The sequence below is a fragment of the Melozone crissalis genome, unplaced genomic scaffold (assembly GCF_028551555.1).
Source record: "Melozone crissalis strain CALT ecotype California unplaced genomic scaffold, PUWL_Pcris_2 ptg000005l_1, whole genome shotgun sequence".
Classification (NCBI taxonomy): Eukaryota; Metazoa; Chordata; class Aves; order Passeriformes; family Passerellidae; genus Melozone; species Melozone crissalis.
In genome coordinates this window covers 10,659,163-10,682,106 of record NW_026535783.1, presented here as the reverse complement: position 1 = coordinate 10,682,106, position 22,944 = coordinate 10,659,163, and the positions used below count along the sequence as shown (strand labels likewise).

The 22,944-nt window shown below is 46.3% G+C and overlaps 1 protein-coding gene across 4 annotated transcripts; it reads left to right on the top strand.

The window, feature by feature from the left end:
* Positions 1-2,177: 2,177 nt before the first annotated feature.
* On the top strand, positions 2,178-20,796 carry RNF20 (ring finger protein 20). Of its 4 annotated transcripts, none has more exons than XM_054282126.1 (21): positions 2,178-2,200; positions 5,043-5,094; positions 5,605-5,792; positions 5,909-6,076; positions 6,194-6,341; positions 6,506-6,688; positions 7,924-8,042; positions 8,866-9,012; positions 9,184-9,261; positions 9,585-9,704; positions 10,937-11,116; positions 11,312-11,447; positions 12,114-12,235; positions 12,547-12,950; positions 13,519-13,636; positions 14,925-15,074; positions 16,018-16,230; positions 18,098-18,223; positions 19,091-19,231; positions 19,556-19,657; positions 19,888-20,796. In XM_054282126.1, the coding sequence occupies exons 3-21, from the start codon at positions 5,664-5,666 to the stop codon at positions 20,062-20,064; spliced, it is 2,961 nt and encodes a 986-aa protein (XP_054138101.1). In that variant the 5' UTR covers positions 2,178-2,200; positions 5,043-5,094; positions 5,605-5,663; the 3' UTR covers positions 20,065-20,796. The 4 variants fall into 4 exon arrangements, with proteins under 4 accessions (XP_054138101.1, XP_054138121.1, XP_054138111.1 ...); XM_054282146.1 differs by having other exon boundaries at positions 2,182-2,200; positions 5,622-5,792; XM_054282136.1 differs by lacking the exon at positions 2,178-2,200 and adding an exon at positions 2,232-2,301 and having other exon boundaries at positions 5,622-5,792.
* Positions 20,797-22,944: the final 2,148 nt, after the last annotated feature.

Sequence of the window (22,944 nt, the reverse complement as noted above, 5' to 3'; positions counted from 1 at the left end):
ATCAGCCATTAAGAAAGGAGTGTCTTTTAAGTCATTGGTGTTTCTATTTTTGCTTCAAAGCACCAATGATCAAAATAGCAGAACAAGACAGAATCACCCTGTCTGTAGCCAGTGTACAAGGAAATTAAGGGACTTAGAAAGTAGAAGCCCTTCATCTTATTTATCTATTATAACTGTTTTTAGGAAAAGAGTTACATTTGCTTTGAATTCAAAGACCTGTACAGACATATGACAGGTCTGGTACTTTTATTTGGAAGTACGTTCCACTAATATGCATTTTCTACTTTTTCCCTTTTTTTCCTTTCTGAGACTTTTTCTTCCTTTACTTCCCCTCTATGATCTGATCTAGAAGGCACTGAGCAGATGTGCCAGCTGCCACAGGACACAACGAGGGCTGTGTTTCATACCTGCTCTCCTGTGGTGCCTGGCACTGAGTTATCACGAAGCAGCTGCTGTGGTTCCAGTTAGCAGCCTAGGAAATCAAAGGCTGATTTATGTGCTGACACAAAAATAGACCTTTACCCCAGAAATATTAATGCGCAGGGCTTTGCTCCACTGAATTTGGAATCTGGTTATCTCTCTTAGGGCAGTTAGTCTGCTCTGAGTGTTTTGGGTACTATTTTGTTTTGCCCAGTCACTGGTTGCCTGAAGATGTCACTTTTCCACTTTATTGTCTTAGGCTGGCTGCTTCTTGTGTTCTTGGGCCCATTTGTCCAACCTCTTTCCTTGAGCGTGCAACCTGCAATCCCTTTCTTCATCTGCCACTGACAGCACCTGGAGCTGATTGACCAAAGCTCTTCTGTTCCCACCTTTGGGATGAATCTGTGCTCTGCTATTTCCTCAGCAGACTCCAGGCGCACAAATCCTCTCACAAAAGAGAGGATTTCCCTCTGCTCTCCAGGGCAGAGCCTTCTGCTCACAACAACCTCAGGTTCAGCAGCAGGTGGGAGAGAGATCAGCTCCCAGACCATCTCCCATAGGGCCTTTCCCCTTGGAAGCAGAACAGTTCTGCTGGATCAAAGATCACTTTAGGTACCGTCCTGGGTGTGCCAAAGCTCCAAATTTACCTGCACATCTGCAGACACATCAGGGTAATATGTGAATAGTTCACCATGCTGTGTCTCCACCTCCCACCTTACCAAAGAGGATGCATTTCATACCCATGTGTTGGGCTTTCATTAACAAATTTGGTGGCTACTACTACTCCTACAACTTGAGGGAAAGACAGTATTTGAAGTTTGGTAGGTCCTTTTAATTTGGAATAGAGGTTTGGAACAGGTAATGGGTGATGCTCAGCACAACCCCGGTCACAAAGCTGTGCATTTCATGTTTACAGGAGATTCAAGTCTCCTTTTGTGGCCGCAGCCTGAACACACCAACACCACAAGCTCAAAATTGTCTCCTCTCTAGGCTGTTCCTTACACAACATCAGTTCTTCTCTGGGTCTTTGGTGGTTTCTCAATACCAGGCTTCCCTCCGCTTATGCTTAAAACGTGCACATCCTTTCCAAGACACACTCTGCTTCAGTCACTCCAATTCTTAACCAATGGTAATTTTGTAAAGTGCTCAACTCCTTCTTGTAGCAGTTGGAAGTGAAGCACTGCGAGGTTCAGGAAAAAGCAGCCATATTTGTCACACTCCTGACTCTAAGTAATTGCAAATTTCTGCAAGATTTTCTCTGCACTGGCATTGGATTTCTTGGCTCCCCCATCTTCTTCACAAAAGTATCTCAAGTATTAATACAAGTATTATTAATCCCTCTCTTTCTCTCCTTACCCCTCAGATTTTTTTCTTGTAATTTTTCCCTCATCTGTTGTGATGTCTCTGCACAATTCGCACAGTTAATCTTCAAACAACACGGAGGAAAGCAGAACATTTTCGCTGTTGGAAGGGAGCACGGGCGTGGTCTCTCCACTGCCGAATGCAGGGAGACATTCACTGCCCCGACCCTGCTGCCACACCATGGCCGGCACAGAACGTTTAACCCACATCAAGCACCTCCCACGCCCTTCCCGCCCGCTCCGGCCGGGACATGGCCCCATCCCGGGGCGGGCAGGGAGGCGGTCGCTCCACGGAGCCGCGTGTGGACGGGGGCGGCTCCGCCCGCGCCGCCATGTTTGGTGCGGGTGAGGGCGCCGGCGTCTGCTGCCGCCGCAGCCCCGCCATGTCGGGCGAGGGCAAAGCGGCGCCTCCATGACGGGTGAGGGCGAAATGGCGGCCGGAAGGGACAGCCCGTAGCGGCCATTGCCGGCGGAACGGGGCGCGGCAGCGGCGACAGCAGCGACGAGGCGGCCGCGGCGGGTCTGTGGGGCGGCTGTGGGCCGAGGGGAGCCGGGAGGGGGCTATGTGGAGGACGGAGGGGTCGCTAGGGGCTGGAGGCAGCGCACACCCGCGGAGGGCGGGACGGACCCGCGAGGAGTCCGGCTGGCGCTGTGGGAAGATGCCGGGGGCAGGACCCCCGCGGGATGTGAGAGAGCGAAGGAGGTGTGGGAGCGGCTGGTGTGTGTGGGAGGTTGGATCACAGCATCGGTCTGGTTGAGATCACCCTGTGCAACCCCCCTGCCAAGGCAGAGTCACCTGGAGCGGGTGACAGGGGAACACATTCAGGTGGGTTTAGGATGTCTCCAAAGGCGGAGAGTCCACGACGTCCGTGGGAAGCTGTTCTAGTGCTCTGCCACCCTCAGTGTTTTTCCTCATGTTGAGGTGGAACTTCTTGGGTTTTAGTTTATGGCCAGTGCTCCTCATCCTGTTGCTGGGTAGCACTGAAGAGTCTGGACCACTCTCTTGGCACTCACCTTGGAAATATTTGTGTGCATTAATGAGATCCTCTCCCAGTGTTCTCCAGGCTAACCAGGCCCAGATATCACAGTCTCTTCTTATATGAGAGATGCTCCAGAGCCCTCATCATCTTTGTGGCTGTCATTGGAACCTCTCCAGCAGCTTCTTGTCTTTCTGGACTCTGAGGAGTCCAGAACTGGACACAGCACCCCATCCATGCCATGCTAGGGCCAAGCAGAGCAAAGGGTTGGGAGTTTTCCCCTTTCTCCTCCAATGCTTAAAATATTCTTGCTGAGCTTGACCTGAAGCCATGGAAAAATCCCTGTTAGGCTTGTGGATGGATCATTGTTTGACTGGAGTTCCTGCTGGGGAGTATAAACTCAAAAAGCAGTTTTTAAATCTGCCCAATGCTTTTATTTCTGTTTTTCTGTGTCTTTACATAAATTCAAGTTTTATACGTGTGTAGTGTGATTTCTTTACTGTAGCAGGAACATCAGATGATGGCAGATGTAATAAAAATTTTGGATTTAGTTGTAAAATGGTAGTAAGTAAGAAGAGAAAATCTTCAATCAATAGGGCTTGTCATCAGAAATCCGCCTTTTTTAAAAGCAAATACAGAATGAGTAAGTAAAACTTACTGTTAAGTAGCAGAGCAGATCAGCTGTTCTGTGTCAAAAAGGAAATCTGACACTCAAAGAAATGTTGGAGTCCTTTACTTCTTCTATGTGTGAGCAGCAGAAAGGATTGTCAGGCACTGGAAGGGGCTGCCCAGGGAGGTGGTGGAGTCCCTGTCCCTGGCTGGACGTGGCACTCAGTGCTGTGGAGTGGCTGACACAGTGGTGTTGGTTCATAGGTTGGTCTCGATCTCAGAGGTTTTTCCCATTCTAAATGATTCTGTGAAAGAGAAGGTCTGTGGCCATAAAAAATTAATGGGTTGGGGTCTGGTGTACAGTGTGTGAGGAAGTGGTGAGAGGGGAGCTGGGGCTGAGGGGGGTGGTGCCAGGAGGCAGTGGAGGGGGTGTTTTGTCTGGGGACAAAAAGCGTGAAAGGCAGTGGGCAGTGGTGGCTTGCTGGACTGACAGGGGACAAATGAGATGGTTGTAGTGACAGCTGCTCCCTTCCAACGCTCTCAGAATTCCAGCTAAAGTCAGTGCTGCTGCAGGCTAAGAGAAGGAAAATGGTTCCATGGCAATTGTCTTTGTAAATTTAAGATATAATTTAATGTTTCTGTTAGAAGATACCTCACAGGATCTGTGCTGTAACTCAGCAGGATTTGTTTTAGTAACTCACTTAGAAATAATCTTTATACTGTTTTACATATGATGAAGGGCAATGCCACGCTGATATGCTTGTGAAATGCTGAGATTTGGCAAAGCAGGGTACCAGCTTCATCTTCAAAAGGCAATGACCTTCTTGCTTTCAGTAGAACTGCTCAATTAAAGCAGATAAGAACTGGAAGGTTCAGTTCCTAACCCCTGGTTTGACCATAAATTCCATTATAGGCTTAGATGGAACAGGTTGGGTTTTACTGGTATGGTCTGCACTTCATTCACTTCTGGTTTCATTCAGTCAGGCCACAGCTTTAGTGGCTGTGGGACAAGAATGCAGCTCACGTCTAGTGAAGATCTGGTTGGTTCCATTTTTCATTTCCAGCTGCTCCATTTGTGCTGGAAACCTTTTGAGGATACACTTGTAATTTTGCTCAATAATATTTTAGGGAACTACAGGAAATACTGTTCAGACATGAGAAAAGCCTGTGTTAATGTTGAGGGTGATCAAGCAGTAGAGAGGCTGCCCAGAGCCATGGCTGAGTTTCTATGCCTAGAGATGCTCAGGCTGCCTGGACAGGGCCCTTGGCAACCTGCTTTGCCTGAGCCTGCTCCATGCAGGACACAGGGCAGGTGATGTCCTCCCTGCAGCCCCAGCTGTTCTGTGATTCTCTGTTAGTCCAGAGCTTTTCAGACTGCTTTGGGGTGGGAATAGGTTCTCTTCAAACATGTTTGCATCTCTCCTGGTACACAGCAAAACTCTCGGAATGGGTCTTTGCAAGCCTTGGCTCTGAGTTGCTTTTCAGTTCTGTAGGATTTGTGGGCCCTCTATGTACAGGGCTTATTTGTTTCCAGGGTGTTGCTGCCCTCAGCTTTGACTGGCTTTGTGTGTAGATTCAATAGGAACAGTTTGGTTGTTGTGCAGTGAACTGGTGCACATACACACTGTCTCAGTTGTTTGCCAAAGTCTAACCTGGTTCATTTTTGTTAATGCAGAAAAGCAGAGAGTGCGCCTGGATGAAGACTTTTTTGCAAGGAGGGTGATAAGGTACAGTGCTTCAATTTAACATTACAGAGCAGTGGATATTTTCCTCATTGGCTTTCTGCTTGAAGTGCAGATCCTGCTGTTGTCTTTTACTAATGTTGAACCAGAATGTGTGAGTCAGCGCCGGCTGGCACAATCTCCTATTTAGAACACAAGGAGTAAATTTGTTTCTATTACAGTGCTCCTTGTGGAAGCAAAGTAACAGAAACAAACAGAAACAAATTTGCTCCCCAAAGCAACAGGTGGGCAGAGGTGCAGTATTAGAGATGTGATCGCCCTTAGTGCCAGAGGTTCATTGCCTTGTCAAGAGTTATTCCCAGCTGCAATGTCCCTTCAATGATTTACAGTCCTTTACCAGTCTTCCATTTTTAGTCCATTCCTCCCAACAAATATTTTTCAAAATCTTTCTGGTTCCATGATCTTCTCTGTTTTGGACGTTTTGTTACTGTGATGTGTCACTGTGTTAAAAACCCCAGATAAACTGACTGCAGGGATTTGGTGGTTTTTTTATAGTGTTCTTTAATGTTCAGGAAGAACTTGGAGAAGGTGGGAATCTGTACACTTCAGCCACCATGTCTGGAATTGGCAATAAACGGACGGCTGGAGAGCCTGGCCCTTCTGCACCTCCGGAGAAGAAGGCAGGGGTTGAAGATTCGGGCACCACTGTGGAGACCATTAAACTTGGTGGTGTTTCTTCAACGGTATATCTTCCTTGCATACTCCCACTCCATCCTTTGGTTTTTTTCATCTGGAGGCAGAAATGTCTCTGGGGTCATGGTGAGCCCTTCTGTGACCTGGCCTGTGTCTCTGTGCCCAGGAGGAGCTGGACATCCGGACCCTGCAGACCAAGAACCGGAAGCTGGCGGAGATGCTCGACCAGCGCCAGGCCATCGAAGATGAGCTGCGGGAGCACATTGAGAAGCTGGAGCGTCGGCAGGCCACCGACGATGCCTCCCTGCTCATCATCAACCGCTACTGGAATCAGGTTGGGAACAGCTTTTTTTACTTCATATACAGTTTGCTTGTCTCCCCTGTACCGCTGCACTCCTTTTGTTCACATCCATTCTTTATCTTGTCTTGCCTTGCCTGTCCCATCATTCAGTTTGATGAAAATATCCGCATCATCCTTAAACGCTTCGACCTGGACCAAGGTCTTGGAGACCTTTTATCTGAAAGAAAAGCACTGGTGGTGCCGGAACCTGAACCAGACTCTGACAGTAATCAGGAGCGCAAAGATGAGAGGGAACGAGGTGAGGCACCTGTCTGGGGACAGTGGGAAAGGTGGATTTCAGCTGTGGACAATGCTGATGCCCATTTCTAAAGGCTGACAGACCTTTTTTTTGTGATTCTAAAGAGCAGTGATATGCTACCTTCTAGAGCACACTTACTTTTTTTCACCCCTTTATGTTGCCAGGGGAAGGATTGGAGCCAGCATTCTCCTTCCTGGCCACTCTAGCCAGCAGTACCAGTGAGGAAATAGAATCTCAGCTGCAGGAGCGTGTGGAGTCCTCCCGCCGTGCTGTTGCCCAGATTGTGACAATGTATGACAAGCTGCAGGAGAAAGTGGATGTGCTGTCTCACAAGCTGAATAGTGGAGGTATTACAAAGGTGGCAGGTATTCAATAATGCTTATCTGTCCCTACCTTAGACCTGATCCTGCATTGTAGACATTAAGGTCTAGTCCTTCTCATGTGCATTTATTTTCTAAAATGAATTTGTTTGCCTTTCCAAACTCTTGTTATCAAAACCTCTTCTAAAGGACCGTGTGCTAGAAGTGCATCGTATCTACCTCTGTATTTGAATGCTGAGGGCTCTGCTGAGGCTCTCAGTTGGGCTAAGAAGCAGCTTGTTTCTGCCAGTACTATGTTCATGTGCCTGAGAAGTCAGAGAGCACAGTTGAACCTCCTCAGCCACCTGTCCTCAGCCGCCACATAAAAGGTTTCGCGCTTACAAGTAAAGAAGTGAAATCAGCATTGTGAACTGATGGTGGACTCCTTCTCCTTTGAGGTTTAGTAGAAGGTGTAGCAATAACAAGCTGCTCAGTTTCCACTAAGTCCTGAGCAAAATTGTACCCATCTTATGGTGTGGTGTGCTTAGTGTAGCTGTCAGTTTTGAACATAGCAGAGTTCTGCAGAGAAAGCCAAATTACCATCTTCTAAAAATTAACGTAGCAGATTCACTTTAGACTCAGATGACTGTTGAAAAAACCTCATTAGCTTAAGGTAAGATTTTTAATCTTTTGCAAGAAACCTGAGGTGAAATATCAGCTCATGCTTGGTGTGCCTTCTGTGTGCTCTGACCAAGTTTGGTATGGGTGTAGGAACATGTTGCTGTCCTTGGCTGGCAGTCATAAGCTGTAGTAGCTTTGACACTGGTGCCATATGAACCTGTCCCCAGGTGCTCTAGTTTCACCTGTCACCGCAGTGCTGTGGTTGTCACATTGTGTCATGGCGTGTTGGCCTGATGTGTCATCCTGGGCCACCTGTTGCAGCAGGTTTATGAATGCATTTGGGCAGCATTCGAGTGTCCCTGGGTTCCAAGAGCATGGTCTGGGTTGCTGGCACAGACACAGCTCAAGTGGTCTCTGGTGTTAGGGGATGGCCCCTGGGTCAGAAATGGGCAGCACTGTTAAACTGCAGAGCCTTTTGCTTATGGAGTGCAGGTCAGAGCTCTCTGTGGATTGAGATCAGGCCCTCAGGAAGCATCCGTGGCCGAGGTAAATTAAACCAACGTTCGACCCAGAAGTCTCCTTTTCTGTTTTCTTTCCCTCTTTGCTGTTCAGGAATCAAAACCAGATTTCCATTAATTCCCTTTTATTTGTGCACCTTTCAGATATTTCACTGATGGAAGAAGCAGTAGTAGAGTTGAATACCTACCTGTCACACGAGAATGGACGGCTGCAGGAACTGGCTGATGTTCTTCAGGAGAAGCACAGAGTCATGTCTCAGGAGGTATGAGCAGGGTAGAGAAAGAAATCTGCTTTGGGGTCCTGCTTAGCATATGGGAACCATATTATGGTTCCCATAGATTGGAAGGCAGTTCATATCCTTGGAGAGGCACAGGAGGAGCATGGTTTGAAAGTTACAAAAAGGGTTGTTGTGGAGATCTGTACATAGATTTTCTGTATAAATCAGGTTGATTTGCTTGTTACATCACTAAAGGAAAAGATATAAGTGGGACAGTGAACTGAATGGATTTAAATTTTAAAGAAGAGAGGAGAGCAGAGAAACTGAGGTCACTTGATGCTGAGGTGGCTGTGTGGACACCTGGAACAGTCAAGGTGACATCCCTGTCACTCTGAATTTCTTGGTTTCTTCGTGTAATTTGACAGTGTAATGATATCAGTTACAGGATGATCCCAGTTGTTAAAGGATTCACATTAGTAGCAGCATTTGATTGAGAGATTTCAGTTCATTAAAAAATTGGCTTAATGCTGGTCTTGCACAGCGTTAGACATCTGAGCACTTAGGTGCTCTCTAAAGTAGATGGACATAGGGATTGAAAAGATTAAAATCAAAAAAGGCTTTGAATCAGCTGCGGTGGCTGCCTCTGTATTCTGCCAGATATTACCAGCTTCCTGCTCTTTCTCAATTTTCAGTCTTGTCTTATTTTTGTTGCTGTCTTGTGTAAAATTCGGGACAGTTCATGGAATAGTCTGTCACCACAGCAAAAGATAAAAAGCACATGATGAATAAGAGAAAAATGACTCCTGAGCAGCATCAGGAAAAGTTGGCTCTATGCAATGTGTTGGCTAAAGCACTCCTTTGATTGCAGTTCTCCAAGCTGCAAGAGAGGGTAGAGACAGCAGAATCCCGGGTGTCTGTCCTGGAGACCATGATTGATGACCTGCAGTGGGACATTGACAAGATCCGCAAGAGAGAGCAGAGGCTCAACCGCCACCTGGCCGACGTCCTGGAACGAGTAAGCGCTGGCCAGGAGACCTGGGAAGTGGGGGTGGTGCTGGATGGGTGTGTGTCATCCTCTCTGGGACTTTGCTGGGAGAACTGAGAACCTGCAGTGTTCTTTCTTTGGTCTTGGGCCTGCTGCATCACTCTTGCCAGTATTTCACTGGGTCTTTTGTATTTCTTGCAGGTAAATTCCAAAGGCTACAAGGTGTATGGAGCTGGGAGCAGCCTCTATGGGGGAACAATCACCATTAATGCCCGCAAGGTGAGGTCAGGAGCTTGTCTGTTGGCAAGGGGAAGAATACATTCAAGGAGAACAAGGGCCACAGTTTGAACAGAATTTAGATACTTATTTTAGATAATTTTTAGATCCTGTGCCACAAAGCTGAGTGACTCTGGACAAGCCATTTTGTCTGTGTCATGAGTTTTCTTCTTAAGAAACACCTGGTGGAATTAGACTCTTGTCTCGCTTGGTCAAGTTACCCGACTGCTCAGTCTGTAGCTGCTGTTACTGCATGAACAGATAGTTCATTAGCACTCTCAGGAGACACATTTACAGTAGGATTTACAAGCAGTTTATCCCAACAGTTTGAGGAGATGAATGCAGAGCTGGAAGAGAATAAAGAGCTTGCTGGGAATCGCCTTAATGAATTGGAGGAACTGCGTCAAGATCTTGAGGAAGTAACAACACAGAATGAAAAGCTCAAGGTGAGACACCTGTAGCTGTGTGAGGATAAAGGTGTTCTGTGGGATGGGCGGCCCTCAGCTTTGCAGTGCTGTGTCTGCAGAAACCTCATTGCAGTGTCTGTTCTGAGCCTGTTCTTTAGCTGCTTTACACTTTGCTCCAGGTACAATTGAGCGGATCTGTGGCTCCACTTGCAGCTCAGTGCGTTGGTGACACCGCGTGGCCACTGCTGGAAATTGTAATGGTTTCCTGCCTGTGTCCCGTTCTGATCTTTGAGTCCATTTTAACCATGTCTGGTTAAAACTGTTTTCAGATTTTTACCATCTTCCACTTTCCCCATGCCCTATGCAAGTGGAACCAGAGAACAGAAACAATCAAGGAACTTGTATGGGGAGAGAGGCTCTTGAAAGAGTCAATGAACTTCTGTCTTCCCCACTGTGGGGGATGGATAGATAGGAGACAGCCTGTGAGTTGGTGATGTTTTAAAAGTGGTAACACAAGAAGCCATGGCTCTGTGGTAGATAAGTGTATGATGGAGAGAATAATCCAAATTTCATCTTAGTGGTCATGCCAGTTATAAGAAATGTCTGTCTCAATAACTTAAATCCAGAGATCTGATGCTGGAAACTGTCTTGAGGCACCTCTGAATTCTGTTTATCTACATGAGGTTGTTTAGAGAGAAGTGGTCTTTAGCTAACAACTTTTATTTTGGCCTGTAATTACTTTTAAGGTGACTGCATGTATATATGTGTCTGTTTCACTGCAGCTAGTCACAATCATTTGCTAACTATTTTTTTTTTGCAGTTCAGTTCTATACCTCTGGAATTTTCTTTCATTTCTCTTTCTTTCAGTTATCTAGTGGTAGAAGGCTGACATAATGCCTACTTGCATGTGTATTTCCTCTGTTCTCTCATACTTTTCTATGTGTCCATCTTTATTGATCTGGGTGTTTACAATTTATTATGTTTTCCAAGCTCATATCTTTGAGAGAAACTATTTCAGGACCTAAGATTCAAAAACTTCCGTCTTGTGGTTGTGTGAGAGAAGCGTCCTAGCGCATGAAGAGAGCACAGACACTTTTTAAGATTGGTGCTGAATCATATCATTTGGACCTACTTCACAGCAGTGCTATTCAAGTTCTACTTTTGTCTTTGCTTGTGGCAGCTTGATTCACTGTTCTTTTGTCTTGAGAGACAGAAACCAAAGGCAAGGGGATAATTTTTCTTTTTGTGGCATTTTCTTGTGTCCCAACCAGGTTGAGCTGCGGCGGGCAGTGGAAGAGGCTGTGAAGGAGACCCCAGAATATCGCTGCATGCAGTCCCAGTTTTCTGTTTTGTACAATGAGAGTCTGCAGCTGAAGGCACACCTTGACGAGGCCCGCACGCTGCTCCACGGCACCCGCGCCACGCACCAGCGCCAGGTGGAACTGATCGAGGTAATGCCTCTGCTCCCTCAGCCTGGGAGCTCTGCCGTGCCACCAGCCATCACTGCTGGGTCTGTGTGCCTCTGCAAATGCTCAGGAAATAGATGTTTCTGGCGATAATTCAGGCTCTGGTGGTACCTGATATTGATAAGGTGAGAGATACTGCAGGTCCAGAGCATTGAGTTCTGTTTCCTTTTTGTTCCTCAGAGGGATGAGGTCAGCCTTCACAAGAAGCTACGCACGGAGGTGATTCAGCTGGAGGACACCCTGGCACAAGTCCGCAAAGAGTATGAGATGTTGAGGATAGAGTTTGAGCAGACACTTGCTGCCAATGAGCAAGCAGGTAAGGTGTTGTTCTGCTGTCCCTAAAACAAACACCACCCACCCACCAATGTCCATTAGGGGCTACAGTGCACTAGGATGGATGGGTTGATTCTTTGTTGCTATTAAATACTTGTTCTGGCAGCTCTCCTCATCTCAACAAACAAAGCTGTTCACCTGTTTTGTTGGGGGGCCAATTCCATGTTATCCAGTTTCTTTCTAGATGCTGCGTAATAGGTGCATTTTGCTAACAATTCTGGTTTATGGCAGGATGTATTGCATGATTAAAAATTACTTGAGGAGAGGATTCATTTCCAAGTCTGTAAGGACAATCTAGATAGCAAAGCAGTGATTCTTAAATTTCAGCAGAAGAAATAAATTATTTCTGAAGTAGCATTTAAATCAGATTTCTTTTGTAACATGACATGTTTCCCTTAGGCGCCTGGTCATAAAAAGAATGTTAAGTGGGAACTTAGGACTGTGAATTTGCAAGGACTTATGGTTGCATATAAAACTGGCATGACTTTCCTTCTGCAAATATTTTGTGTTGCTCTGTTATATGGCAGAGTGGTGATAGTCTTATTTTGTTCTTTGTCATTGTCACCTACCTTGTTCTCCATCTCCATGAAAGTCCTCAAGAAGATTGACAGAAGTGTGGTTTGTTGCAGAGGTGTTTCTGGTTTTGCAGGTCCCATTAATCGGGAGATGCGTCATCTCATCAGCAGCCTCCAGAATCACAACCACCAGCTGAAGGGAGAGGTGCTGAGATACAAGCGCAAACTGAGAGAGGCCCAATCTGACCTGAGCAAGGTAACACAGCAGGAAATGCCAGAAAAGAGGGAAGAAGCTTAGGAGAAGGGGGAATGCTGTCACCCTTGCCAGGAATACCAACCTTTCTGATAGGCTATGCAGGATGCAGTGGAATTTTCTGTAGAGCTCTGCTGTCCGCTGCTTCTTTAGACCAAACAAATGGTCTTCCTTTGAAGCTGTGTAGTGCTCCATGAAAATGGGGTGTGGAAGCCTGGATCTGGGAAGACAAGGGAGAAGGGGATAAGGAAGACTCCTGGCTAAGAACTTAAACATTTGTTTTCTTGGTCATCTCTCTTCCTGTTCCACACCAGATCCGCTCTCGCAGTGGCAGTGCTCTCCTCCAGTCCCAGTCCAGCACTGAAGACACAAAGGAGGAACCTGCAGAGATCAAGCAGGAGCCTGATGATCCTTCTGCCCCAGTGCCTGTTCCCAAGGCTGCTTCTGAAGATGTTAATGAGATGAAGGCCAGGCGAGATGAAGAGGAACGGGAGCGGGAGAGACGGGAAAGGGAGAGGGAACGAGAGAAGGAAAAGGAGAAGGAGAAAGAGAGAGAACGAGAAAAAGAGAAAGAGAAGGAAAAGGAGCGGGAGCGGGAAAAGCAGAAGCAAAAGGAATCAGAGAAGGAGAGAGAGTCCAAAGAGAAGGAGAAAGGGAAGCATGAAGATGGAAGAAAGAAGGAGGCTGAAGTGATCAAGCAGCTGAAGGCTGAGCTCAAGTAAGAGTTGCTGTTTCTCCCTTTCCTGTGTGAGCAGTGCCCAAGCCTGGGGTGTTCATGTGTTCTTGCTTTTATGGGATTAGCATCACTGGAGTTGGGAACCAAGAGAGTTTCTTGACACCCTCTGTATCTGATTGTGATATGGTCAGTGCAGTAGCCTAAAGCATGAATTACCAAAGCATATACTTCATGGTGTGAGTCAAGTAATATTGATTTGTTGCTGTCATAACAATAGCACAGAAGTTCCCAGCAGCAGGTTATTAAGAGAGGACACAGCAGTGTTCTCACTCCTATATGGTTCCCAAAGCAGAGGTGGAGAGTTTGTAGGTATTATTAGGATATGTATTTCATCTCCAGCCTACTTCTTGCATTTCAACCTGTGTGCCTGAAAATGTTCTATTTCCAGCCTGTACTCAGCTGCTGTTTTATGTTACCAGGATAAAATGAGCCACCAACAATTCCATATCCACATGGGAGATGAGAGAATATTGCCAGGCTGTGGTGCTGGCTGCGTAACAGTGTGGCTTTGCTGCTGTGTTCTCACTGTGGTCTGTCTGCCTTTCTCCAGGAAGGCCCAGGAGAGCCAGAAGGAAATGAAACTGTTGCTAGATATGTACCGCTCTGCCCCCAAAGAGCAGAGAGACAAAGTGCAGCTCATGGCAGCTGAGAAGAAGGCAAAAGCTGAGGTATTCCAAATTTCTCTTCCCTTTTCTTTTTAATGTGTTACTTAAACTTCTTTTCAGATACTCTGTAGCAGAACTGTGTTGTTTCTCTCCTCAGAACTGAGGGTTGTTTGTCTTCTCAGCTTTGTCACTTAGAGATTGGAATGCTCTGAAGATAAATGGGGACTAGTTCCTCGTGCAGGCACATTCACACAACAATCTCTAGGTTCATAAGCACAGACCCAGTTGCAGATTCCTTCAGTTCCAGCATGTCCCTCTCTTTGGGACCCCTGCGGTTCCAAGCCCCTCTTGCCTTCTTCACAAGCAGGTTTCACCTATAGGCAGCACGTCCTCTGTGCAGTACACACACACGGCGTAAAGAGTTAGATTACATGGCAATACTTAGGAAAATGTCTAATGAAAAGATACAAGAAGATAGGACAGAACAGGCTGTGATGATCGTGGGCAAGGCTGAGCCAGACAAATGTGTACTGATTGCCCATATTTCCCATGGGACTGGCTCCTTTTATACCCTTCTCCATCTAACCCCAGTTTGTTCATCCTTGGTCTCCATTTCCCTGCACATTTCTTCTGGATTTGAGCCGCTCTTAATTGCCGCAGCTGTTCCAGTTCAGGAGCCATTCTTGCGTTACAGTGTCATCAGTTACAAAGTCCCAGCTGATCTTCCTGGAAGTGGTTCCTGTAGTTTCTTGGAAACTGTTGTGACTGGGGAGGTTTGCTTCCTCTCTTTGTAGCTGTATTTGTTTTGTCAGGTTTGTGTCTCTATATTTTGTTTTGGGTTTTCTCCTTCTCCCACACTCAGATAATCTTGATGGAGTAAATATTTTTACACTCTCATGTGCTCTCAACATTTAGTGTGACCGACCAGGTTTCATTCTCATCACTGCCTCCCTTACCATTTGTCTGCCAAGTTTGTATCTCTGTATGTTTTATTTTACCTTTTCATTTTCCTCCAATCCCCTCCTTGTATGGAAGAAGGTCCTTGACCAGATGGCCTTAAAGGAGCAGAGGCTTTCTGAGCCTATATACATGTACAATTGCAGGAGACTGATGTTCCTACTCTGATAAAAGATGAAATGAAATTTTCAAAGGTGTGGAAGTCGAGATCTTGGGCCTACAGCCCATCTCAATGGTACATCTGCCTGTAACACTGTCAAAAACAACCTGGGTTTTTTTTGCCATGCTTTGAAGGCAGTCCTGAGTGTTTCAGAGAATTTTGGGGAAAACAGGCTCTGAACAATGCTCAGGGCATATTCTTGTGTTTAGTGTTGTTTCTGGTTGGTTCTTTTAGCTTGAAGAACTGAGGCAGAGGGTGAAAGAATTGGAAGACAAGGAAAAAAAGGAGAGTAAGAAGATGGCTGATGAGGATGCCCTCCGCAAGATCCGAGCAGTGGAAGAACAGATTGAATATTTACAGAAGAAACTTGCCATGGCTAAGCAGGTGAGAAATTCCTGATGAGTTCTCTTTTGACTGGGGCAACTGGAGGAGCTGCCCTCAGGTTACGTCCAGAAAGAGAGAAGGAATTTATATCTGTATGGGCCAGGGATGGGAGTTTGGTGCTTGTTTACCAAAGGGGAAAAAAACTGAGCAAGCAAAAGAGTCACCAATAAAATAACCCCCTTCACCCTCAGCTCTGGGATATCACAGGCAGGCCATGGTGGGAAATGTTTAATCACAATTAAACATTAAATAAACAGTTAAACATATGGCCTTGGTGAAGAACAAAGAGGAGAATTGGCTTTATTTTGTCAGCCATTAGGGGAAGAGATGACAACTTCTTTTTAAGACTTATTACCTCCTCAGTTCATTTAGTGAATATTTTGCATGGAAGTGGTACATACCTTCTGCTAAAAATGGCTCAATCCAATGAGAGAGCAGGAACACCTCAGCAGGATAGAGGCAAGCCAATGAATTGACACGTACTTTCTTAGAATTTGGATTCTTGTTGCTGTAGAACAGAACTGCTCTACCGTGTCAATGCTGAAGTGACCAAAGTGAGTTTAAGCAGCTTGGCAGCCTGTTAGTTGGAAGCTGTCAAGCTGTCCACATGTAGAATTATTGCCCTGGTGCATGTGACAGCTGTTCAGCTGCTGGGAATTGGGTGTTGATTTCTGCCCAGCTCTGGCAACGACTGTGTCAAACCTGATTCTGCCAAACAAGTGACATGTAACCATCTTTTCTCTGCACCTTCAAATTCAGAGTACCTCTGCTGTGCTGCAGACTTGTAGAGAATACATTTTTCTGGTTGTTGGGATAATGGTGTTCCCTGACACTGAGAATCTTCCTCCATCTTCGATAGGTTTGGTGTCTCTGAATAAAAGGTTCAGGCTCACTCTAGGGGGTCCAGGGCACAGTTTGGCCAGAGCCTGTTATTCTTTTGCAGGAGGAAGAGGCCCTGCTGTCAGAAATGGATGTCACAGGCCAAGCCTTTGAAGACATGCAAGAGCAGAACATCCGCCTGATGCAGCAGCTGCGGGAGAAGGATGATGCCAACTTCAAACTGATGTCAGAACGTATCAAGTCCAACCAGATCCATAAGCTGCTGAAAGAGGAAAAGGAGGAGCTAGCAGATCAAGTTTTGACACTGAAAACACAGGTAATAGGGAAAAAGGAGAGAGGACAAGAGAGATGGTGGGGAGATGGAGGTGTGGGTTATCTGTTTTAGGCAGCTGCACACAACCATTTGCTCTCTCCCCCACTGAGGGAAAGGGGAAAGAATCAGAAGGGACTAAGTGAGAAAACAGGTAAGCTGAATAAAGGCAGTTGAACAGTTAAAGCAGAGATGTCCATACAAGCGAAACAAGAAATTAATTAACTGGTTACTTCCTGAGGCAGGCAGGAAGGCATGGCTTAATCAGGCCTTAGTGTTACTAAATGCTGCAGCTCTGAAAATCCTCCCACTGCCGCCTTTCCACCAGTTGTTACTGCTGTGCACAGCATTGTAGGATGTGGAACACCCCTTGGGCCAGCTGGATCAGGTGTCTGTCTGTGTGGCATCCCAGCTTCCTGGGCACCCTCAGCCTACCTGCTGGTGGGCAGCATGAGACACAGAAGGTCTTGCTGCTGTAGAAGTACTGCCCAGCAGCAGCTAAAACAGTGCTGTGTTACTGACAGTGTTTTGCTCCAAAATGCAAAACATAGCAGCATGTGAGCTGCTCTGAAGAGAATTAACTGTCCTCACCAGAATCAGTCCAGGATGGAGTGTTCCTCTTACCAGCCTGGGAATGCATCAGGATTCAGAGGGGCCTGTCATTGTAGGAAACTGAGGCTGCTGTATGAGCATTACAATGTCCTACGGGTTCACTGCTATGGAGAGCAGATGGGTGAGGAAAAGTGGGAAGTTCTTTTCCTGTTGGAATAGTACTTCTGCCTGTATATTCTACTTGTAGCTGTATATACTGGTAACAAGCAGGAGGAGTTGGAAACTGTGGTTCAGTCTGAACTACCTCAGATGTAGGCACAGGCTGGGAGAGGAAATCACTGAGAGCACCAGAGCAGAGAAGGACTCTTGAATTCGGATGGATGGGAGGCTCAACTTGACCCAGCGGCGCACGCTGGGAGCCCAGAAAGCCAACTGCATCCTGGGCTGCATCCAAAGCAGCGTGGGCAGCAGGCTGAGGGAGCGGATTCTGCCCCTCTGCTCTGCCCATGTGAGAGCCCAGCTGCAGTGCTGCATCCAGCTCTGGGGTCCTCAGCACAGGAAAGACACATGGACCTCTTGTAGGGAGTCCAGAGGAGCCTGTAAAGATGATGAGAAGAAATGAGCACCTCTGCTACAAGAACAGGCTGAGAGAGCTGGGCCTGTTCAGCTTGGAGAAGACTCAGGGGAGACTTCATTGCAGCCTTCCAGTACCTGAAGGGGGCTTAGAAAAATGAGGGAGATTAACAGGACAAGAGGCAGTGGTTTTAAATTGAAAGGGGGCAGGGTTATATTAGATGTTAGAAAGAAATTCTTCACTCAGAGGGTGGTGAGGCACTGCTGGAGGTTGCCCAAAGATGTTGTGGATGCCTCATCACTGGAAGTGTTCAAGGCCAGGCTTGGATGGGGCTTTGAGAAACATGCCCTAGTGGAAGTTATCTCAGGGAGTTATCTCAGGCTAGGAACAGAGGATCTTTAAGGTCCCTTCCAATCCAGGCCATTCTATGACTTTGTATCCTGTCATCCTTGGTGCCACTGTGGAACTGTTCACTGCCTTACAGCAAGTCTTTAAGCCACCGTCCAAAAATTAAGACATCTTTGTTGCAAATATTTGACTGCTAACTTTTAAAGTGTTGACCAGAGAGATCTGGGTACAGCTCTCGATACAGGCACAGCTGCTCTGGGAGAAAAAGGCAAGCTGAAGGTGTGCTCCCTGGTGATGGGGAGGCGGGGTAGTTTCAGCTACAGCTTGAATGACAGCTCTGAAGACCCACAGAGCATGCATGCATTCATTCCTTCTCTTCCCACTGTGTCCCTTTCCAAGGTGGATGCCCAGCTGCAGGTGGTGCGTAAGCTGGAGGAGAAGGAACACTTACTGCAGAGCAGCATTGGAACAGGAGAGAAGGAGCTGGGGCTGCGAACACAGGCTCTGGAGATGAACAAACGCAAGGTGAGCGATGCTTTCCTTTCCTCTTGGGCTGTGAGGGGGAGTTGCTGCCTTGGGGAGGCATGGAAGGCTCTGGGCTCTTACTGGCATTACAGAACCTGGTATTTCCTGGTTTGGGATGAGTGTATCAGAAGGCTGAGGAGTCCTGGAGAGAATTATGATTAAAGTACTGGAGACTGATGTTTTGCTTTGATAAGGAAAAGCAGGTTATACATTTTTCTGTGTAACCTGTGATGAAGAAAGAGCAGCCAGATGAAGTTAATTCAGGTCAAGGCCTTTGTAGCAAGGATGGGAGAGGCAAAAGGAAATACAGCTGGGGAATGTGAACACTTTCAACAAATGCCTAAGATCAATGAAGTAGGTGTGTTATCAGTAAAATAAGACTAAGTCTTATAGCTGCCTTTGTTGTTAAGTTTTAGAAATACAGAAATTACATTAAAACAGGCAAAAAGGAAAGCACTGTGAAGAGGAGCTGGAGACAATTCAGCAGAGTCACCTGTGCTTAACATGACAATTTGTGGTGTAAGGGCATTTGGTTATAAAGTTAGAAGAGAGCTGGTGAAGAGAGAAGATTGTTAGATATAGATATCTTGCACTTCTGTCTATTAACAGCTATAGAACTGCCTCTGAACACTTTAGTAGAGAAAATGTGAAAGCTGGAAGGCTGAAAATACCTCAAGAAGAGATTTGGATGATCATTAGTGTTTTTCTAAGTGATGTGCTTTGCAGTATGCCAAGGTTTGGCTCTGCCCAAAGGAATCTTGAAGCTAAATGATAGAACTTGTTGATAATAAGGTAATAACAAGGGACTAGAAGCCACTAGAGCTGTTCTTCTATGTTTGGTCCTTATATACTGGTTTTCTTTCTCAGGCCATGGATGCAGCCCAGCTTGCAGATGATCTGAAGGCCCAGCTAGAGCTGGCTCAGAAGAAGTTACATGATTTTCAGGAAGAGATTGTGGAAAACAGAGTAACTAGAGAGAAAGAGATGTTCAACTTCAAAAGGGCTGAGGTATATATCCTATGCACAATCCTTTAAGATCTGTCTGCTTTAGTGTCCTTCTGCTTGTACACTGAGCTTGCCGAGGGTTTCAGCTGAACTGCTCTTGGTGTCCAGTTTCACTTTGACTTTGGCTTCATCAGGTCTTGGCTCTTTCAGATTTTGTCCCCTGATAACTGACAATACTTGTGGCATCAGAGGATCATGTTGTCTCTTGGATTATAGTGGGTGAAACTATGGGTGGCATGACTTAGCCAGGTGCATGTTCTCTTTGGTCCCTGAAGAAACTGACAGAGAATGTACTGCTCCTTCTCTTGGTCTCCTGTTTTTGTGCAGGAAGATATTTCTAGGTTGCGCAGGAAGCTGGAGACCACAAAGAAGCCTGACATGGTTCCCAACTGTGATGAGATCTTGATGGAGGAAATCAAGGATTACAAGGTGAGTATCTCTGTCCCTCAGCTTCCCTTTTTACCTTAGTCAGAAGATGTGTGGGCACACTTCCACTATCTGACATCTCTCGTCTGTACTCTGGCACTGGAGAAACCACATTGTCCTTCTGAGGAATGGAAGTACCTTCATGTTGAGATATGTCTGAGCACAGCAGCTGGGCTGCAGGGCCCCTCACAGCTCTGTGTCTGTGTGTCTATGTGTCTGTGTGTGTGTTGTAGGCCCGCCTGACGTGCCCGTGCTGCAACATGCGCAAGAAGGACGCGGTGCTCACCAAGTGCTTCCACGTCTTTTGCTTCGAGTGCGTGAAGACGCGCTATGACACCCGGCAGCGCAAGTGCCCCAAGTGCAATGCGGCCTTCGGGGCCAACGACTTCCACAGGATCTACATCGGCTGAGGCCCTCTGAGCCCCCGCTGCTGCCGAGCCAGCCTCCCTCCCTCTCAGCTTCTGCTGCCTGAGCTGCAGTGTCTCCTGGGAGGGGCCTTCAGGGTCTCAAAAGAAACACATTCTGGATCTTGCTTCCTTTCTTGGCCCCGTCCCTTTGGTCTTGCCCTCGGTTTTTGTGTGTTCTTTGTGCCTGAGAGGAAATTGCCCATCCCTTGCTTTCACACTGCCAAGGTGGGAACATGCCACTGAAGTGCTGCCTTGGTGGGATGGAAGCTGAGCTGCAGCAGAGATTTGGGAGAGCTTTATTTGAGGGTTCTTCTTTGGATGCTAATTAAATCCTGTCAAGGAATCACACTGCTCCTGGGAGGGAAGAGTTTCCCAATTAACAGGCCCAATAGACACCAAGGAAATGAATCTGTATCCTCAGTGGAACAACTCCTTAGGTACCTATCTTCCTGAGCCAGGGCAAGAACCCCTGAGAGCTGGTGCACTAGGAAACCCTAGCCCCAAACAAACACATCTAAATATCCAGAAGAGGAGAAAGGAGAGATCTTGGAGACCCTTAGAAAATAGCATTCCACTGATGAGCCCTGGTTGATGTGCTCACTTTCCCCTAGGCTGAGGCATTGCTGTCACTGTCCTTCTCAAGAGAGGGACTTCTAGTGGTTCCTTTGCTGCAGGTTTACCATAAAGATTAACCTTGTTATGTACAAATTCTTATTAAAGCTGTTGTTTGGTTTATTTTTCTGGTTCTCCTGCCTCTGGTACTGTCTGTCTACTCTCCCATCCTTTGTCCAGTTCTTGGAAACATTTCTAATAAACTTTAAACTTGAACAGTGGAGACACCTAATTTCTTCCATCCTCTCCTTTCAAAATATGCCCAGCTAGAGCAACTTTTGTCGCTTTGGCTGTGTCCCCAGTGGCTTATTCCTGATGCAACAGGAGGGCCAGGGTGCTGCATTATTTCTGCAGTCATTTTGTCATGGCTAGAGGGAATTTTGGAAGGGATGTCATATGGCTTAGAGTGTCAGTGCTCCCTGTACTTGGAGGCTGCATTTGAAGTCTGCTCCTAAAATCAAAATGGGAAGTTGTTGATTTGTGACATTTCTTCCTAGGGTGTAGTGTGTTCCCTGTAAACCTAATTTGAATGGAAGGTGCACCTGTCAGAGGTTTGTCTCAGGGGTGTCCCTTCCCTGAAGCAGGAAATCTGCCTTCCTCCATCCCCTCCCTGCAGGAAATACCAGATACAAAGTGAAAGGAGTTCAACACAGGCTCTTACACTATTCATTATCTTGCTGAAAACATTCAGAATATATGAGTAAAGTCTTGTAAATTATGAGGAATCCTGAAAAGTGAGAAGGAACATGGCATCCTGCCTTTCCAAGGGGAACCTGGGCTGCTGAGAGTTCTGCCGTGGTGTAAGAGCTGTTAGAAGGAATGAGAGTAGAACTTCCTTTCCCTCAAAGTTGCTCCCAGGATTACAGGTTCTGGCAGCATGTTGGCTAAAGAATGGTGTGCTAATGCTGCTGGTAGATTTTGGGGTACAAATGCTTCTTCAACCAGGACCTGGCTCATGAATAAGCTGTCAACATCTTCAAATAGCTTTGCTACAGCAGCAAGAGTTCCTTTTACAGCTGTGAACAGCAACCTGAACTGAACAGCCCCAGCAGAGCTGCAAAGCCCTTCTGTCCATCCCCAGTGTCTTCTTGTATCACCTTCCTACTGAAATGAGCTTTGTGTGTGCTCTGCCCAGGTTGGCATCCCTCTACTCCTGGCAGAAAAAGGATTTTTCAAACAATCTGCGTTAGTTTCACTGAGGAGTTTTGGAAACTCCTTTTCTCACTTAGCAAGAAAAGTCTTGTTTTATAATAGCTTATTTCAAGCTCATTTTGGAAGTGACTGAATTTCTCTTCATGGATAGAATGTAAACACTGATAAACAGTGAAAATTTTGGATGGTCTGTTTGCCAGAATGTACAGGAAGCATTAAAATTTATCAGGAATAGAAGTATTGGGCTAAAAGAAGTAAAGGGGTGATAACCTTTATCAAAAAGTTCTCTAAATACAGTGTCTGATGTGCTGAGGCCTGAGCAGCAAGCCTGAGCCAGAGCTGACTTACAAGATGAATCCTGGGGCCATCAACCCCATCAGTATTTAGCTAAAAATAGACTCAGAAGACATGCTAGCTCTGCATAACCTTGTGTAGTTATCTGCAAGAAATGTATCACTTTAGGAAACTATCCCAACTGCCATGAATACGGGCTTCTGTAGGGTATTATAGGGGTCCTGGGTGTATGTTAGTTAATTGCTGCCCCGAGATGTGTAGGATGTCTGTTTCGGCCTGTGCGGCTGAAGAAAGAGTCTGAACTCTTCAGTTTTCAGTCTTGTCTGAGGAAGGAGACCCAGACACCAGTTGGTTCATCCAAGTCCAATTTATTGATCGAATACGGCGGGTTAAATATAGTTCTTAATAAGCTTCATACATATTGCAAAAGTTGAACTCAGGATTGGTTAGTTACATATCAATAACTACACCTACTTCTACATTCTTGTGCTTATTCTTCTGTTACATTCTGCAGATATTCAGGACTAATCTCACCTCCCTTTCCTCATGTTGCAGCAAGGTCATCCGGCATTCTTGCCTGTCAGCAGTCACTGAATCAGAGACTGCTGACCTCCCTCTTTCAGCTTAACCAGTGGCATTATGTCAGTATGGCCTTTCTCAGCTAACCAACTCTTAATAAAATCCTCCACATTTCCCCGGTTTTCTTCTTGAGCAAGGAGATTAATTTGCCAGGTTTTTGCTATCATACGGCTAACCATGTTTTGAATACAAGTAAAAATACAAGGCAAAATAAGCAAAAACATTAAGATCACACCCAGTAAGCCG

Coding starts and splice junctions, on each gene's coding strand:
- RNF20 (XM_054282126.1), top strand. CDS start 5,664: ATGTCTGGAATTGGCAATAAACGGACGGCTGGAGAGCCTGGCCCTTCT. Junction 5,793..5,908: donor TTGGTGGTGTTTCTTCAACG/GTATATCTTCCT, acceptor CTCTGTGCCCAG/GAGGAGCTGGACATCCGGAC. Junction 16,231..18,097: donor TTTTGACACTGAAAACACAG/GTAATAGGGAAA, acceptor TCCCTTTCCAAG/GTGGATGCCCAGCTGCAGGT.